Consider the following 20,827-nt stretch of genomic DNA (forward strand, 5'->3'; position numbering starts at 1 on the left):
ATGTGTAACAGCACTACTGGGGACATGATGTGTAACAGCACTACTGGGGACATGATGTGTAACTTGCACTACTGGGGACATGATGTGTAACTAGCACTACTGGGGACATGATGTGTAACTGGCACTACTGGGAACATGATGTGTAACTGGCACTACTGGGGACATGATGTGTAACTGGCACTACTGGGGACATGATGTGTAACTGGCACTACTGGGGACATGATGTGTAACTGGCACTACTGGGGACATGATGTGTAACTGGCACTACTGGGGACATGATGTGTAACTGGCACTACTGGGGACATGATATGTAACGGCACTACTGGGGACATGATATGTAACGGTACTACTGGGGACATGATATGTAACGGCACTACTGGGGACATGATATGTAACGGCACTACTGGGGACATGATATGTAACGGCACTACTGGGGACATGATATGTAACGGCACTACTGGGGACATGATGTGTAACTGGCACTACTGGGGACATGATATGTAACGGCACTACTGGGGACATGATATGTAACGGCACTACTGGGGACATGATGTGTAACTGGCACTACTGGGGACATGATATGTAACGGCACTACTGGGGACATGATGTGTAACTGGCACTACTGGGGACATGATATGTAACGGCACTACTGGGGACATCTGTAACTGGCACGAAATATGTGCAAGAAAATGATTGCTTGGTATTTAAATTCAGTGCCTGAGATAATGCAAATACTTTGTTTCATGTTTTGAAATCTTGTATCATGCACAAGTAAAATATATTTGTGTGTATTTCATGTGTTTGATGTGCTTATACAATATAAATGTAAGATACCTCAAGATACATTATAAAAATATTCTGAAATACGGAATAATCAGTTATCGGAAAATTCTTCTGGTCCTGAGCATTTTGGATGAGGGATACTCAGCCTGTAATGTAATTGGGATCAATCATTTTAGACACCCATTAAAGTTTCTTATCCCATTAATATTTTTTGTAAAACCCTTTATTATGGGCATTTGTTGACGTTTCCATAATCAAACATTTTGGAGGAAGAAAACAAATCCCATAGTGGAAAAAATGTTCCTTATGCTCTTTATTAGTTTACTTCATGAAAAATGGCAATGACTTGTTGGGGTCAGTGACTTCAAACTGGAACATTATTAAAAAATGTAAAATAGAAATCTATTCTAGAGAAAGTGGTGTAATCAGCGGCAATAAATCAGTTGTTTTATTCCCATTTTCTACATACTAGTACAGAGAAACCAACCACCTTGTACAATTGCCTTGGTTCTGATTCCCTTGCTGTTGACTGGTTTAGAAATATTTCTTCACTGCGAAGACACTCGACAGACAGTCCTGTTCTTTCCACGAGCCATTTCGGAGATGTTTCAGACACCTTCTAAATATGTTTGATCAAGTGGCTTCTTAATCTCAAGGGATTTGAACTGTTGGAGAAGTGTGGATTGTATAATTGCTGATGTGCCATCTCCATGCTTAAGCATACTATTCATCTTTGCTGTATGAGATAAATGGAAAATAATGTATGGGGTCACCTGAAAAATATAATCCTGCTCGACATACAGAGCCGAATTTCCCATTAGGCACGTGCCTAGGGGCGGCACATGTTTGGGGGCGGCACTTGGATGACTGTGATCGATTCGGTATGAAATCCCGACGGTTAAAATCCCGACAGGGTGGAAATCCCGAATGGGTCATAATACCGACAAGGATAAAATCCAGACATTAAAATCCCGACGAGGACAAAATCCCGGCAGGGTCAAAATACCGACATATAGAATATACAGGTGAAACAGTCAACATGACTTTCCGTTGACAGGTCGCGAGGTCGACATGGGTTTTTTCACTGTTTTTTTACCCAAATGTCGACAAAGTCGACATGGACACAGTTGGAGGTGAACCGCTTCACTCGCGGTGCTTCGGGCACAGTTCCTGGCTGCGCTCGGCACACTATTTTATTCTCCCACCACGCCCTAGTGGATGGTAGGGCATGAATTACCGCCTGTCGGCACATGTCGGGTCAAAAAACAGTGAAAAAACCCATGTCGACCTGTCGACGGAAAGTCATGTTGACTGTTTCACCTGTACATTCTATATGTCGGGATTTTAAATGTCGGGATTTTAAATGTCGGGATTTTGTCCTTGTCTGTATTATGACCCATTCGGGATTTTGACCCTGTCGGGATTTTGACTGCATCCCCCTGTGATGGTACTGTCAGCCCAAAATGTACCAATAGCTGCAAAATATCCACTATACTGTACTATATTCCATCTTGAATAGAGTGTACATGGATAGGACATGCAGATACTGCCCTACTTAGTAAATATGTATTCAAAATTCAAAAGAACATGTCACAGTTATATTGATTATTATTATAAATTATATTGGCTATAATCAAATGAGGGCTTATCAGTAATCAATAAAAATAATACAATTAGGCAGCGGGGGTGCAAACATTATTGTTGTGCCTAGGGGCGCCCTCATCCCTAAATCCATCCCTGTCGACATAGTGTGGTATATCGGTTCCATGTGTGGTCCCACAGATCAAGAGGTCGATCCTCAGATCATACATGCTTTACGTCTGATCAATCATGATTGGGTGCAAATCGTGAGTTGTTTTTTTGCAAGTGCATTCGATGGTTCGTACGACCGGTCTCATTTGACTGCCAGTTTCCCAGATACTCCCACCCGCCATGAGACGATGGACCGGTAGATCGTTAGCACCTTGTTGGCGCATCGTGTCAAAAAATGCACCAAATTGTGAGTCCAGAGCGGCCGCGAAGTTCAAGGGAAATCGTGACACAATCAGAAGCGCAGGCAGGCCGTCCTAGTGTAGGACCAGCTTTACTGCAGAACGATTTAAGGCCAAAATGCACCATTTTGACGGCTCGTACGATGCATTGCGTGTGTTTTTGTGCACATTGAGGTGTTTTGGTATGATTATGATCCAATACGTGGGCCGACGGGTCTTGAGATGGATCTTATGTTCTGCACACATGGGTCCTGATTCTAATCAGCTTGGTCCCCTACGCGTTTGCGACCAATGTTTTCCTAATGCGCATTTCTGCTTATGTGCATACACTGGGTGCGAACGGGCATGGCGAACAGAGTTTGCCATCCCAGACTCACCCGCCAGTGCGGGTGGGGTGTGTGGAGAGGTGGTGAGGGGACGTGCCATTGGGAACGCCCAGTGTATCGTGGGTGTTCCCATGAATATGCTGGGCATACACATGGAAATTAGGCAGTGACGCGACCGAATGTCAGCTGCCCGCCCTGTTCCCGTACAGGGAACACTCAAAACTAAGGCATCTGAGAGTTTCATAGTTTTGCATGCTCGTTCCAAATCATTCGATGGTCACCGACCATTGAATGATTGGGCCCCGCACCCAAGGCTGTGAATGGATGATTATGCAATATTGCAGCTATGCGGGGAACTCGTCGAGCGAGGGGGGGGGGGGGGGTTTGCAGATCTTACGATAGATCTTTTGTGAAATTACACATATAATATCTATCGTGTGTCTGGGAAGCTGCCAGGGAGTTCAAAGGAAATCGTGACCCGATCTGGCTCGGATGGTGGTCGTTCTGGTGTACAGTATGGCCAGCATAAGATTTCAGATCTGTGGAGCAGCGTGATCTGGGTGATCTTGGCTGAAGGATTCAAGTGTTAAAATTTAAAAGGCAATGCTTATTCCTGTAATGCACATTAGTCCCATTAGAGGAATGAAGAAACTGCAAATGTGGTCTCTTAACTCCTAAAACGTCACAGGCACCGGCGAGGCAAGGTGATTTTTGGCACGAATATCACACCAATATCCGACATAGTGGCCTACCCTCCTGCTTTCTGCAGGAGACTCCCTGAAATAGGAGCAATCTCCCTGACTCCCTGCACAGTCTAGAAATCTCCCTGATTTTACCTAACTAAAATTGTGCAATTGTTAATTTTTTTGTGGAAAAAAAGAAATCTGAGATGTATACATTCACATGGGATCATCAGTCCCATTTCCCTGCATTGGTTCTAAAGCACAAGGAACCCTATGGCTACATGCATTGTAAATAAAGGGTTCTTGTGGCCATTTATATGGAACCATCTGCAAAACACAATGGGGCAGACATATTAAACCTGGCGAAGAGATAAAGTGGAAGGATATAATGCACCAGCCAATCAGCTGTGTTTGAAATATGACAGTTGGGAGTTGATTGGCTGGTGCGTTATCTCCTTCCACTTTATCTCCAATTTATCTCTTCATCAGGCTTAATACATCTACCCCAATATATGAACAAGCTCTGACACAGAGAGGGGTCTTTTCTGCAAGTGCAGTAGATCTTACTAACTAACTGCTTTGGGGCTGATCTATGAATGTAGCCATGGTCAATGTGGCTGCGTTTTGTTGTGCGACATGCATGGTGTTACAGATGCACATGCCGGTGTGTGAATGCGTTGAAGTCACACCAGCTTCCCATTAGTAAATGATGACCCGGCACAGTATAGACTGCATTGTGAGATTATACCGTCTTTAAGACACTTAATAATAATAATAATAATAATAATAATAATCTTTCTATCCTGTTCTGTGGATTTATGTGTGAATGACCAATCCGCTTTCATTTGATACTTAGCATCATGAAGAAGTGAGAAACCTTTAACACAGTCTAACACAATTGCAGGTAGTATTTTTCCAGGAAATAGCGATTATGGAAACTGAGGTCAGACTCTGTCAAATTTGCTGGCACCGGTATAAATTCTTAATATTTATTATTTACACAAATATTTATTTGAGATCAGTACGGATGGTGTAATGGTTATAGCATTACTGCCTCACAGCGCTGAGGTCATGGGTTCTATCCCCACCATGTGTTATATATACGGGGCAGTACGGATGGTCTAATGGTTAGCATTACTGCCTCACAACGCTGAGGTCATGGGTTCTATCCCCACCATGTGTTATATATACGGGGCAGTACGGATGGTCTAATGGTTAGCATTACTGCCTCATAGCGCTGAGGTCATGGGTTCTATCCCCACCATGTGTTATATATACGGGGCAGTACGGACAGTGTAATGGTTAGCATTACTGCCTCACAGCACTGAGGTCATGGGTTCTATAACCACCATGTGTTATATATACGGGGCAGTACGGATGGTGTAATGGTTACATTACTGCCTCACAGCACTGAGGTCATGGGTTCTATCCCCACCATGTGTTATATATACGGGGCAGTACGGATGGTGTAATGGTTACATTACTGCCTCACAGCACTGAGGTCATGGGTTCTATCCCCACCATGTGTTATATATACGGGGCAGTACGGATGGTGTAATGGTTACATTACTGCCTCACAGCACTGAGTTCATGGGTTCTATCCCCACCATGTGTTATATATACGGGGCAGTATGGATGGTGTAATGGTTACATTACTGCCTCATAGCACTGAGGTCATGGGTTCTATCCCCACCATGTGTTATATATACGGGGCAGTACAGACGGTGTAATGGTTAGCATTACTGCCTCACAGCACTGAGGTCATGGGTTCTATCCCCACCATGTGTTATATATACGGGGCAGTACGGATGGTGTCATGATTAGCATTACTGCCTCACAGCACTGAGGTCATGGGTTCTATCCCTACCATGTGTTATATATACAGGGCAGTACGGATGGTGTAATGGTTACATTACTGCCTCACAGCACTGAGGTCATGGGTTCTATCCCCACCATGTGTTATATATACGGGGCAGTACGGATGGTGTAATGGTTAGCATTACTGCCTCACAGCACTGAGGTCATGGGTTCTATCCCCACCATGTGTTATATATACAGGGCAGTACGGATGGTGTAATGGTTAGCATTACTGCCTCACAGTACTGAGGTCATGGGTTCTATTCCCACCATGTGTTATATATACAGGGCAGTACAGATGGTGTAATGGTTAGCATTACTGCCTCATAGCACTGAGGTCATGGGTTCTATCCCCACCATGTGTTATATATACGGGGCAGTACGGATGGTGTAATGGTTAGCATTACTGCCTCACAGCACTGAGGTCATGGGTTTGATTCCCACTATGTGTTATATATACGGGGCAGTACGGATGGTGTAATGGTTAGCATTGCTGCCTCACAGCACTGAGGTTATGGGTTTGATTCCCACTATGTGTTATATATACGGGGCAGTACGGATGGTGTAATGATTAGTATTACCGCCTCACAGCGCTGAGGTCATGGGTTCTATACCCACAATGTATTATATATACGGGGCAGTATGGATGGTGTAATGGTTAGCATTACAGCCTCACAACGCTGAGGTCATGGGTTCTATCCCCACCATGTGTTATATATACGGGGCAGTACGGATGGTGTAATGGTTAGCATTACTGCCTCACGGCGCTAAGGTCATGGGTTCTATCCCCACCATGTGTTATATATACGGGGCAGTACGGATGGTGTAATGGTTAGCATTACTGCCTCACAGCACTGAGGTCATGGGTTTGATTCCCACTATGTGTTATATATACGGGGCAGTACGGATGGTGTAATGGTTAGCATTGCTGCCTCACAGCACTGAGGTTATGGGTTTGATTCCCACTATGTGTTATATATACGGGGCAGTACGGATGGTGTAATGATTAGTATTACCGCCTCACAGCGCTGAGGTCATGGGTTCTATACCCACAATGTATTATATATACGGGGCAGTATGGATGGTGTAATGGTTAGCATTACAGCCTCACAACGCTGAGGTCATGGGTTCTATCCCCACCATGTGTTATATATACGGGGCAGTACGGATGGTGTAATGGTTAGCATTACTGCCTCACAGCACTGAGGTCATGGGTTTGATTCCCACTATGGCCCTAACTGTGTGGAGTTTGTATATTCTCCCCGTACTTGCGTGGGTTTCCTCCCACTATCTAAAAATATACTGGTAGGCTATTTGGCTCCAAACAAATTAACCCTAGAATGTCTGTGTGTGCAGGAACATGTGGTAGGGAATATAGATTGTAAGCTCCACTGGGGCAGGGACTAATGTGAATGTTCAAATATACTCTGTAAAGTGCTGCGGAATATGTGTGCGCTATATAAGAAACTGTTAATAGATAAATTTACTGTGTTCTTCCATCTGGGCCTATCCAGATGAAAAAGATCCTGAAATTTTAAAACTTGCCATACAGGTACCAGGTCCAATTTTTACTGTAATATACAGTATATTAAACATGCCTACTTTGTCTTTCATCTCTTAGGGAAAAGTCCCAAAAGGAGATGCAGGTGGGCGGATATGGGGGGTTGGACTTTACAATAGAATCTGCCCATGCACTGGGAAAAGTGCTGTGATTCACTCAAATGTTTGTGGGGGCGGTCCAAACTGATGTGTTTCCAACAAGATGCTTCTATAGGCTTTTTCTTCGAGGACGCTGAGGGTGAAATTTAATAGGATGAGAGATTCAGAAAGTGAGAGATTTGGTAATAAATCTCCATTTTTTTTTTTTTTAAAGCGGCAATCATTTACATGGTGTAAATGATTGCCGCTTTAAAAAAACTGGATATTTCTTACCAAATCTCTCACTTTGTGAATCTCTCATCCTATTAAATTTCACCCTGCGTTTCCCACTTCATTAGGAAGTGGTCAGAATGCGGGAAGGGTGCCACTCCCACAGGATCTGGAAGAGTAGACCAATATGAATATAGATCCAGTTGTAGAGTACGATTTCCAGGGGCGTGGTATCCCGCCAAGACCTACCCATTTTACCATTGAAGTCGGAGGGGTCCTTGCTCTCCAAAGGTTCAGGATGAACTCCTGGATTATTTTGGGAGCGAAGGCAAATATGATCTAACATGATGCATACATCTAACAGTTCCTGTTTTCCGGATTTCGTTTGCATGAAGTGTTAGGATAATGACAGAAGTGATTCTAATACATCTTCATCTAATACATATTCCTATGTAAAATAATAATAGAGGTTTACTCCCTGTTTTAGGCTTTTTTTTAATACAGTATTTCCTCTTATTGCACCTTATGCATATGACACCACATTGCTGGCAAATAACAGGCAGACGCTTAGATCTTTTACATTCGGCATAACTGTTACAAGTATAGAATTATTCCTGTCCTCTTACAGTAAAGACGTCTGTGTGATATACTACGGAGTATCTCTTAGCGGCACTTGGAAAGGTCATCCTCCTATATATACTATTTACAGCAAAGTCCTGGGAGTGCTGGGGGGGGGGGCACCTATATGCATGATGCACCAATGAGTGACACTGTGTCACTTCTGCAGTTTATTATTACCATTAATACTCATTAAAGCAATTTATCCATAGTAGGTGCATTAATATATAAGATATTACTGTATGACCCATGGGTGCAGGATGTTATTTGGTACTTGTTTCCTAGCACGGCGCCCGTCGCAGGTGATCGCATACCTTATCTCAAGGTATGCGATGGACGCGACCGACGCAATTTCAGGGCTATTTTTAGCCTCCCCGACAATTAAAAAATCGCGTCCATCGCATGCCTTAAGTTAAGGCGACCGATGGGATGGACGCGATTTTACATAGGGAACAATGTTAAATGGGCCAATGGACCCGATTTTTCATTGTATACCCACCCTTATGGGTATTTTACATGTGAAATGCCCCCCCCCCCCCCCATTGTTAACACCACCCGACGATGAACGCCAACCCGAAGCATGGCGAGCGCAGTAAAGCCGCGAGGGGCAGTGGTACGCATCCTCCGACCTTTTCATACCCCCACTATCCACGTCGACGTGGAGTTGATCTCATACAGTGTGGCGAGCGCAGCGAGACACCAAGCCCGAAGCGTGGCGAGCGGACGCGTAATACCTGTGAAGTAATGCGGGGCTCGCTGCGCTCGCCACACTATATAAAATCAACTCCACGCCGACGTGGATAGTGGGGGAATGAAAAGGTCGGAGGACGCGTACCACTGTCCCTCGTGGGCTCACGCTCGCCACGCTTGGGGTTGGCGTTCATCGTGGGGTGGCGTTAGCACTTGACCCATCAGGGTGGGTATACAATCAAAATTGGGGTCTGGGGGGCATTTAACATTCTGGCCCAATGTAAAATCGGGTCTCAGGGACCATTGGTTCCGATGTAAAAATCTCGTCGATCACATTGCATGCGATTTGGTTGCATGCGATGCTATCAACGCGATTTTTTAGGACCCAATGGATACAATCAAAATCGCAGGCGCCGTGCTAGGAAACAAGTACCTGTTATTTTTATCTTTTTGAGATCCACAAACTCTACTGTATGATCACCCTTCATATGCTTATCAAGCAGATCGCCATGGCCTATGTAGGGCTCTCTTAACAGCATTGTAGGCCATGGGAGAGCTTACCCACCCATTGACAGAAATACCCACCCATTTACATACCTCCCAACTGTCCCTATTTTTGAGGGCCCGCCATTTTTTTTCTTTCCACTGCTTTCCATTGCTGTACAGAGCAGCGGTGAATAGACAGTGTGCACAGTGGCGTGGCTTTGTGATCTTGGACATCCCATGAAACCTGGTCCCCTTTTGCCCAAAGCCATGCCCATTACTCTTGCAGCCTTGCACATGCAGTGACTGGTTGTCAGCACTGTGATCGCTTCATTCATCCACCAATCAGCATGCTGACAACCATTCCCTGTCTGGCTGCCTGCGGGTGGGCAGATTCTATGTAATTCTGTCTGATCGGCTGGGCAGCATTCTCTACCTGCCTTCCAAGACGCTCTGGAGGCATCAACCCACCCTTGTTTAAAGGCCGCTAAAATTGTTGGTCCCTTGGCAGCTGGCGCTGGACCTACTGTATGCGCAAAGTGATTGCGGTCTGTCCACCTCTCCATACGAACACCTGTGGTTGGGGAAAAGGTGACCTGGATATATTACACAGGGGATGTGCTAACATACACTCTGCATCCAATATGGATATGGCTGCTCCGGCATGTATGGGTCATTGGGATCGGACAATATTATGTCGACATGCACTGGGTCGACCACTAAAGATCAACATTGGCTAGGTTGACAGTCAAAAGGTCGACATGGATTTTTCACATTTTTTTACCCTGAATGTCGACATGAACATAGTCCAAGTGTACCGCATCACCTCACATGGCTCGCTGCACATCCATGCTTTGGGCACTATCATATTCTCCCTCTGTGCCATAGTGGATGGTTGGCCATGATATTCCGCATGTTGGCTCAAGAAAAAGTGAAAAACCCTTTTTCGACCTTTTGACTGTCAGCCTAGCCATTGTCGACCTAAGGCATGTTGACCTATTTTATGTATCGACCGAAGATCTTCAGTGGTCAACCCAATCAGTGGCGGCTCTTACCTTGGCAGAGGAGAGGGGCTGCCGTGATACCAGCCGTTCCAGGGCTGTCCCTGCAGGTCCCACCACCACCACCTGCTTGTTATCCATCATGGGGACCAGCACATGCACAATAGCCTCTTCGGTACTGTGCATGCGCTGGCCCCAGCCTCTATAGGGCTGCTTTGGGAGCAGACCCATAGAATCGAATTGACGGCCCCGGGTCCGACGCATGTGCAGAACTCGTTTGTAGGGGCTGTCCCGCAGCTTCTCATAGAGAGGCATCCCGACGGGAGTGAACACCGCCCAATGGGACTGCCTTGGGTGACTGACAGGTCAGACTTTCAATAAGAAGTCACAATGAAGCCAGTGCGGTCTCAGACTGCATCCGGCTTTACACAGTGGTGGATTTTATCTGGGGGGCTGCAGGCCATAGGTAAAAACCACCACTGGACCTTATATGTGTCGACCTAACGACCGTATTCCACTTTAGCGACTGCCACAAATCAAAGATGAGTTGTACCGTCTTCATCCAAGTACGATGCCTCCTTTAACTGATGAACCAAAACTGACGTAAAGAATTTATTAGTTTGAATGTATTGTGTGCACGGACCATTATTTTATTTAATCTCCTCTCCTTTAGCTTTTATTTGAAGTAAGGAATCACGATGCTACAGGTGAGTGCGTCAGACAGACTGATGACTCTCTGGAGACAATAACGATATTATTGCCTTTGGCATTAATGTACCTCTGTCAAAATAGGGAACATAACGATGGCACATTGTGAAATAGTTCATGTCTACAATGTAGAGTGCACATTATTTGCTCTTCATGAGGAAGCATAGAAATCGTGTCCAGAGCCAACTGAAAATGGTGATGAACTTTGCCAAAGCAAACTTCCCAAGGCAGGGCCTTAATACAGCAGCTGTGTAGGTGGAGTTCACAAGTGGAGGTGGACAGAACTTCAATATGCCATTAAGTACAGTAATTACTTTAGGTAAAAGTGTAACTTTTTTAATGTTACGTCAGTACAAATATTCTTCAGTACTTGTAGGGCTCTAAACATCACTTGTACACCCACTGTTTAGGCAAGGGCTTATTAATCCCATGCAAAGAGTGCATGTTGTTTGTCCTGTTAATGCTAGTAAGACATCACACATGTAGGCTTCAAGTGTCTCGCTAAAGACAATATTGTTCAACTTGGATGAATCGCATAATCTCCCTGAAAGTGGACCAGGTTAGCAGTGGGCATAATCCACTGTAATGTTCCATCACCATACTATAGTGCAGTAGTCCTCAACTGCGGTCATCACGGCACACCAACAATCCAGTTTTTAAGGCTTAGGCACAGCTGTAAATAAGCAGGGATAGCCATAAACCTGTACTGTCGGTTGTTCCTTGAGGAACGTGGTAACGACCACTGCTGTAGTGTAGTGGATGGGTCCTTTTGCTTTCGCCCACACCGATCCGTTATACAATTAAAACAGCTACTTAATATTGTGTAGGTCCACCTGGTATCACCAACTCTGTCCAACCCATCGACGCATGGTCTCCACAAGACCTCTGTGTTTGTCTTATGGCCTTCATGTCCAAACTGTGGCCCTCCAGCTGCTGTGAAACTACATATCCTAGCATGCATTGCCATAGTTTTAGCATTCTCTAATGGCAGAACTGTGCCAAGGCATGATAGGACTTTGTAGTTTCACAACAGCTGGAGGGCCATAGTTTGGACATGCCTGTTTATGGTATCTGTCACCAAGACATTAGCAGCTGATCCTGTAATCCTGCGAGTTGTAAGGTGGGGCTTCCATGGCTTAAAATTGGTTTTCCCAGCACATTTCACAGATTGATTGAGGTCTGGGGAATTTTTGGGCCAAGTCAACATCCTTTTTGCACTGTGAACGCTGTTGGCATGAAGTGTAGCAGGGACTCCAGTGAAACATTGCCCAAAACATACTACCACTCCTGGCTTTGTTTCTTGCCATAATGCATACTGGTGCTCTCTCTTTAGAAAAACCATGTCGCTCTACAGATAAATTCATGTACATATTCAGGTACAATAATGTCCTAGTTTATTCCACACATTATTACCGGTTTAAACTGATCAGAGTAAGAACTGTCTGCTCTCTTCTAAGAAGTTAAATTATTTAGACACTTTTAATTATGGTACCAATAATAAAGGAACTTTGCCAAACTGGAAAGGGTTTGTGATTACTGCATCAGTGTTGCTTAAGAATTGCACAAGTTTTTTTTGAGAAGGCTGCCAGTTTTTTGGGGTGTTTGTCACCCTAATAGCAGGGTTCTGTGGCATTCTCAGTGTATGTGTCCTGTACAGTATATACTTATAGTATGTTATTATTTATTTTCCCCTGGGGGGGGGGTTGCTGGTAACCACGGCGGTGTTCCAGGTGGGGGTGGGGGGTTGCCCAGGGTGGGGGATGTCGGGTGATGCGCCTAGTGCCGTTAGGTAACTCCAGGGCTAGTTACCTCCATCCGGGGGGACCTGCTGGAAACTGCCGCCCTGACAATGTGTGCAAACGTTCTCCTGAAAGTATTTAAAGAATTAAACTAATAGCGGAGTTTCCCTTGCGGGAAAACTTTCTTTGGGACAGAACTTGATTACTTGGGGCCTGATTCAGATCTGCCTGCTGGCAAACAGGTAAACGCCGGTCGAATACCCTCTCTAACATGCGAGGGGACGTGTACCCCTCCCCAAATAGACAGCACAGGCATCATCATACTCCCCCCCCCCCCCCCTCCCTAAATAGTCCCCCTCCCCAAATAGACAGCACAGGCATCATCTTCCCCTCCCCAAATAGACAGCACAGGCACCATCATACCCCCCCTCCCTAAATAGACCCTAAATTGTCCCCCTCCCCAAATAGACAGACAGCACAGGCATCACCATACCCCCCCCCCCCTCTCCAAATAGGGACAGCATCGTCACTGTGATGATCCATTACCCCCTCCACAGCCCCACACTCATGCAATAGAGTAGTTTGTTATTGGTCACCCACCAGCTCCCGTCAACTTGCTGCTGCACAGAAGTGTGCCGGTATCGAGCACACTGCTTTCCTCAGTCTGGGGCGAGATTCAACATGCAAAAAATGCCGTAAAAACCCTGTTTTCAGGGTTTTTACTGCATTTTCATATGCAGCAAAGCCCCACCGCCAGTGCTTCCCTGCAGGTGGTTATAGAGAGGTTGTAGTTGTCCGCACAGACTAATACTTATGTTTTTGGATTCAGTTTTTCCAGACTTTCTAAGTATTCTACATTCCTATAGTTTCTGGAGGTGCTCACTGGGAATATTACTGGTACATATTATGGAGAAGAAAAGGATTCCCAATTCGAGGCACTCAACTGATATCAAGTGTATTGAATCCCGTTGAGAGTATCCACCAAGTTCAATGTTAAAATATACCTTTTATTTGTATTAATTAAAAATTGCTGCAAGCCAGCGAAATATAGACAAACATGTATAGGTGCAAATTCATAGAAATAAAGTGATTTAAAACGTTACACTGTGTTAAGGTGCCCATACACTAGTTAGATTTATCTTCAGATCTGGCTGGTTGGAACAAAAACATGGTTATGGATGAGTGACAGATTGTCAGTTTTCCAGCATTTCCAAGCAAATGGTCAACTGTCATTTGCTCTCATCCATAACCATGTTTTTGTTCAAACCAGCCAGATCTGAAGATAAATCTGCGTGTGTATGGCCACCTTTAGTGTTGTATTTTATTCTGCCTTCCGTGCGTATCAGTGTAACCTCTGAAACAGATTTTTTTCTAGTATTGCAGAGTTCTAGTTGTAGATAGAATTACTATATAGTTGAAACAATGTTACTAGATGTTTGAAATGAGACCGTTACAATACATTGTAGCCACAGTATAGTAACTAGGTGGAATCACCCCCCTATCCACTGTATGTATGGTCTTATGTATGAGTAATTGCAGACCATCCAATCTGATTTGCTGGTAGGCTGCAACCTTTGCAGACATTTTAATTATGCTTAGTTGTACTGAAATAAGTTGAGGCGTTTTTTAGCAGAGATTTATAACAAAAGTTTAGAATTACAGTACGTGTGTTGCGCTGGTTTTTTCCAGGACTGACAGATCCATTATATTAATTATTTGTGAACACTGATGTGTTTTTAACTATAACCAGATCCGATTTTGGACTGTTCCCTACAGTGTGCTCTGGACTGAGCAGTATGTCCTGCATGGATTTTATACAATTAATGCAGAGATCCTGTGCCTTGCACAGCGCTACCAATTGGAAGAGTGTTCTCCTTAATTGTATAACTAAAGCCCCGTACACACGGGGGAGATATATTGCTCAGCCATATATTGCTAGCTATATATGGCTGAGCAATATATTGCTCAGTTTCTCCTTTTCATCAGCGACCAGAGATGGTCGCTGATGAAAGGGAACCTCTGCCGGCGGTGCCGCAGAGGTAATCAGCTGGTCGCAGGAGCAAGCTCCTGCGACCAGCGATTAGAACGGGGCTGAAAACGGGAGCACGCATCCAGCGATTTATCGCCAGGGCACACTCCCATCACTGGCAATATGGTCGCCTGCGACCATATTTCCAGCGATTTCAGCCCCTATCGCCCCCATGTGTACACATCTTAAACCGTGTATGATCTCAGCAATCAGGAGAATAGCGTGATTAGTGTAATACCGCTCAGCTGAATATGTGTGTTGATAAGTGTGTATTGCAGATAGGGATACACTGTAATGGCTAGATCGTGCATCAAATGTTTTGTCTTTTCAATAATTGCCTGTTTAGCGGGACACACCGCACTGGACTCCTGCAAGCAGGCTTATATTCACCTAAGTGCCTCTAAGGACACATGTCACCATTGCTATAATAATTAGAAGGTGAGCTGTTGGTCACACCTTTTATGCTGGTGTTGTGTACACACTATGCAATTTAATATTGCTTACAATGGCCGTGGAGCCAGTCTCATTCTAAATTGCTAGCTCCAACCGGCAAGCAGGTATACACTGATGGTCACAGTGTGATGTCTTAATGCACTTGTATCTTATTACAATTATATATGTATTTATTTTGATGTTTATTAAACTGTGCATCAAGTTTTTTTTAGTTGAAGTTCATATATGTATGTTGCGCTATTTAGCACGGCATACCGCTCTGTAATGCTGCAGATCTCTATATATCTCGCTCGTAGCTTCTCACACTTATTCCGTACTGTAGTAATAAGCGGTTGTGCTATTGGTGGCACCTTTTTGGTTTTATCCAGTGTACACACCATACAATTTATTGGTTGCACGTGCAGTGGAAACAGTCTCAGTATAAATTAATCCTATCAGATGGTAATCATTTAGCGGCTATTAAATACCAAGGCAGAAAGACACAACACAATGTACATATTATTGGGGTAATCCCATTATAACACTGTGCAATTTGAAAAGTCTTTAAAAATGTAAAGAAAGAGAAAGAACAGCACCACTCCTTAGATCGTGGAGTGAGCTGTATGCCAATGCGCATTTCGCATCATCTCTTTCTAAGGCTAGAACCAGGGCCGGTGCCAGTGCTCCATGCGGGGAGGGGGGGGTGTCGCCCCGGCGCTCAATCACTCACACACTTCACGCTGTGTTGCTCCACGAGGGGGGATGCTGGCCGCCGCAATGCTCCCCAGGGTGGGGGGGCTTGCCGGGTCCAGCGATACGGTGCCGTGACGTTCCAGGGAGGGGGCTTGCCGGGTGATGCGGGTCGCCGCAACGCTTCCCAGGGGGGGAGGGTGGCTTTCTGGGTGATGCGGCGCGGGTCGTCGCTCCATGGGGGGGGGGGGGTGATGCAGCGGACCGAGTCGCTCCAGGGGGTGTGGGGGGGGAGTGGTGGCCGCAATCAGTGCTGCTCACCTTCATCCGGGGGGGGGGGGGCAGCTCCAAACCGGTGCCCTAGACAAATGCCTAAGGCTGCCTAGTGGTGGCGCCGGCCCTGGCTAGAACACCACAATACTAGAAAAAATCTGTTTCAGAGGTTACACTGATACGCACGGAAGGCAGAATAAAATACAACACTAATACAGTGTAACATTTTAATCACTTTATTTCTATGAATCTGCAGGGGGTTATGCCAGTTCTAGATGGCATAACCCCATAGAAGCCCTGGAGGAGCCCTGGCCCAAGCAGCAGCCAGGTAAGGGTCCACAACGCAAAGGACAGCTCTTAATGCAAGAGCTGTCCATTGCGTTAATAATCGCATATGTTAGTGCATATGCGCTTATTAAGAAAGCTAATGCCGGCGATGTGTGGTGGAGGATGTTAGAGAATCGCGCCCCAGAAGTCCAGCTCCTGCTCCACCACGTATAAGGCCTGTACACACTGGGCGACTTTTAGCTGAAAGTCACTCAAAACAGCAGGTTTGAGTGGCTTTCGGCTCAAAGCCGCCCAGTGTGTATGCCCGGGCTCCCGCAACATCGCCGGGAAAGCTGTTCATTTGCTGGTTATGCCAGCAGAGTGCGGCTTTCAGGACTACTTTGCATAGCACTCCACTATGCAACGCCGTCCTCCCCCCTCCGTCGGCGCCGGGCAGGGGGAAAGCCGCTCAGTGTGTATGCACTGAGCTGCTTTCCCCGCACATCATCGCTGTCCATACACGCTGGACATAGTCCCCCAGTGTGTATGGACCTTAAGGCCATGAGCATCCTGAGAGGAGCTGCTCCCTCTACAGGCCCAGCATATTACTACGCTGCAGCTGCACATGAACTTCACACTGCTGCTAACTCTCCTCCTGTGTCGGGCAGCAGCAGCGCAGCCTAATGTTAGTGCGCCGCCGGCCACACAGACCTCGCTGGTGCTTGCTCCCCCAAGTGGCAGTGGGAGCTGCCTTATAGTAGCTACGCCACTGTGCCAAACTGTCCTTCAGATATTTCTGTTCCAACCAGCCCAATCTGACAACCGATAATTGAAGTTCATCCATATCTACCTATGGTACCTCCTATATATTATATATATGTATCCATTTCCTTCTGTTTTGAAACAATTCTGGGACAATTTGCACAAAGTACAGATGGAGCCTCTTTCCTTCAGTGCCGGCAGCACCTCCCCTCTGGCCAGCGCCGGCGGAGAGGGACTACATTAAAACACACGCGGGGCAGCGGTATCCTGCCCGTCTCCGCTTCAGGGAGACGGGCATGGTTGGGGGGGGGGGGGGTCGGGCGGCGAGGGGGACCGGAGGCGGTGGGGACCCAGGGCAAGTTCCGTTTCCACCGGGCGCACGGGCATCTCGTGCGCGCCCCCTGGCGAGAGCCGCCAGCTGCCGGGGGCTGGCGAAAGTATTGCCAGCCCCTGCAAAGATGAAGCTGGCTTCATCTGTACACGTGAAATATGCAGTACATGGCAACAATAGGTCTGTTGTCCTGGTATATGATTTACTATGTATCTTGGCGATATGTTGTTGTTTGGACAGTAATATGACAATGACTTGGTTGTAGTCGCGGTGTACCGTGTAATATTGACGAGTCGGCGGATTGTTTAACTTAACATGATTTTTCTTTTCTTTTTACAGATTTCTTATAGTGCTGATATGCCTCATATTCAGTGTGCTTTCTACAATAACTCAGTATGCAAATCTGGCCACCGAGACCTTATTTTGGATGGTATGTAAATATATTGTGTTTCGCTACAAGTTTTACTGCAACTGTGTGTTTTGTGATAAAAAAAAAAATGGACACACTACTTAGTATACGCAGTGCTGGAAGTTCTAAAAGTGGCCATACACATGCAGATTTATCTTCAGATCTGGCTGGTTGGAACAAAAACATGGTTATGGATGAGAGTAAATGACAGTTGACCATTTGCTTGGCAATGCTGGAAAACTGAAAAACTGTCACTCATCCATAACCATGTTTTTGTTCCAACCAGCCAGATCTGAAGATAAATCTTACTAGTGTATGGGCACCTTTAGTGTGGAAACGTGACCAGGATTATGGGCATGCTTACCTCCTTTTTAGTGGGTATGGGTCATTGGGTCACTAGGTGGACATAAGCATTTGGTTGACATTGGGGAGGTCAACAGTCAAAAAAGTCGACATGGGGTTTCACTTTTTTTTTTCTTTTTTCCAATGTTAACATGGATACCCATCCGGAATTTGCTCCGGACACGATGCCTTGCTATGCTCGGCACACTATTCTATTCTCCCTCCTCACTCTAGTGCAGGGGTTCCCAATCTTTTTAGAATCACGGCACCGTAGAGTACCAGAATTTTTTCACGGCACCCCTAGGCCCCAAACAATATATATAAAATGAAGTAGCTTGTGTTTATATGTGATTATTAGGTTCAGTTATGTGGTAAAGGGCAGGTTTGGTTCTGATTGTACACATTTTATGATTGGCAGCCACCAGCACTGGTTTTGTCCATAAATAATTGATCATAAATAATTTGAATTGGTCCTGGACGACCAACCCGAGGCACCCCTGCAAGTGTCCCGAGGCACCCCAGGGAGTTTGGGAACCACTGCTCTAGTGGATGATAGGGCATGAAATACTGCCTGTTGGCACATGTCGGCAGAAAAATAAAAAGGTGAACAACCCATGTTGACTGTCGACCTTCTTAGCCTAATGATTGTGTTGATCTTAAGACCCTGTCGACCTATTTCATGTGTCAACCTAAGGCTTGTTGACCTAAGGCATTTCAACCTTTGTACTGTCGACCTAGTGACCTTATCACCTTTGGGATAATTTGTAACTTTGTAACAGCTGGTGTCCACAGATTGGCCAGGCTTACTCTAAAGATATGGGGGGTATTCGATTTGGCTGGCTGAGAAAATGGGATATTTTTGATCACGGTGTATTCAATTGCAAGCATTTTCACCCATTTGCAGTGTCGGACTGGCCCACAGGGGTACAGGGGAAACCCCCGGTGGGCCCCACTGTCTGGGGTCCCCACCTCCAATTATAGGGATCAGGTTCCAGACTGTGCAGATGAATTATACATTATCCAATGTTACATTATACTGCACAGGATGTTGTTAAGGTGCACGGTTGTCACTAATGGGTATATTATCATGTATTTACTGTACTTTACTATTGTATTTACTCTAAAGGTTTGCCAAACTTCTGTGGCAGCTGACCACACCCCTAAAGTGGGCCCCTATAACATCATTCCCAGTGGGCCCTTCATGCCCCAGTCCGACACTGTCCATTTGTAAGTCCTTTTCATCGCTGATGCAGTTTCACTTTTGTGGGGGTGGGGGGGGGGGTGGGGGGAGAGACTGAGGGGTAGATTTATTAAGCTCGGTGAAGTGATAAAGTGCCTGTTTTTTTTTATCACCGGCCAATCAGCTCCTACCTGTCATTATTCAAACCAAGCTTGTAACTTCACAGTAAGGAGCTGATTGGCCGGTGGTAAAAACCAGACACTTTATCACTTCACCAAGCTTAATAAATCTACCCCTTAATTGGCAAAAGCTGACTAAAATTGTGTGAAAACGCCCACAATTTCTCTCAAAACAAATGCATCGACGAGTAATTTGCTGATCCACATGTTTTGTGACCCATAACGATATTTTTCACCTAGATAAACAATTGCACCAAAATTCGACCTACAAAAACATTGATAAGTGACTAATTTTTAGCCTAGGCGAAAAACTTGAGCACCAATTCAATACCCCCCAAAGAGGATTAGTGGATTTATTAATAGTCCATGTATGCAGCAGGGGAGTATTCAATCCAGGCTTCCGACTGTTAGAACGCTGCGTAAGTCGCAATCCAGGGCCGTTCTAGTTTCTTCCAACTGTAACTCGACAGCCGGGATTCAATGTTCCAGCTGTCAAGTGACGGAAAAGTCTGAGGTTCTGCAAAAATGGCGGTGAATTGTCGAAAAAACGCCTGTGAATTCGACAATCCGCGGCTGTATCCGACAAAATAGATCCGACTTTTTTAAAAGTCCTATCTGACACCCTTCAATTCTGTCATCAACGGCTGTAGAGCGAGGTTGATATTTCCCTTGGGCACAAATTGAATAACCCCCAAAGTGAAAAGCTTTCACCAAATTCTGAAACTTGGGAAACCAGTAGATCAGTAATATCGTTCCGAAATGAAAGCGTTTTGCTCCAAATACTAATACGCTTTCTCCATGTAAGTTACTGTTCTCTGTAATAAGTGGCTGTTAATTCACTTATTTCTGTATTTTTGAGAACCAGTTTCAATAATAATTAACCTTACTTACCTGCAAGATATTAGAATATTTAAATAGTGAAGAATATATTTTATTGTAATATTATTTAAGCATTTACAAATCCTGACCTAGTGCAGCTCTATTATAAGACTTGGTACTTGTTTCCTAGCACGGCCACAATCGCGGCCATCGGGTGTAATTTTTAGTGGTCTGCGACGCGACCGACGCGATGCCCCCGATTTTCCCATTGAAAAAAGTCAAAATCGCGTCGGTCGCGTCGTATGCGGCTAAAAAAGGCTTAAATGGTCCAGACGCGATGCCCCCGATTTCCCATAGGAAACAATG

At 45.3% G+C, this 20,827-nt stretch overlaps 1 protein-coding gene across 1 annotated transcript in view; it reads left to right on the top strand.

Moving 5' to 3' along the window:
- The window catches only part of LOC146045375 (potassium voltage-gated channel subfamily KQT member 1-like), a 131,424-nt gene that overhangs the window by 67,679 nt on the left and 42,918 nt on the right, over window positions 1-20,827 (top strand). Inside the window, exon 3 of the mRNA XM_083164154.1 lies at window positions 17,872-17,962. Within this exon, the coding sequence (XP_083020280.1) occupies window positions 17,872-17,962 (91 nt within the window). The remainder of the gene's footprint in view (window positions 1-17,871; window positions 17,963-20,827) is intronic.

The sequence above is a fragment of the Crinia signifera genome, chromosome 11 (assembly GCF_055691185.1).
Source record: "Crinia signifera chromosome 11, ASM5569118v1, whole genome shotgun sequence".
NCBI lineage: Eukaryota > Metazoa > Chordata > Amphibia > Anura > Myobatrachidae > Crinia > Crinia signifera.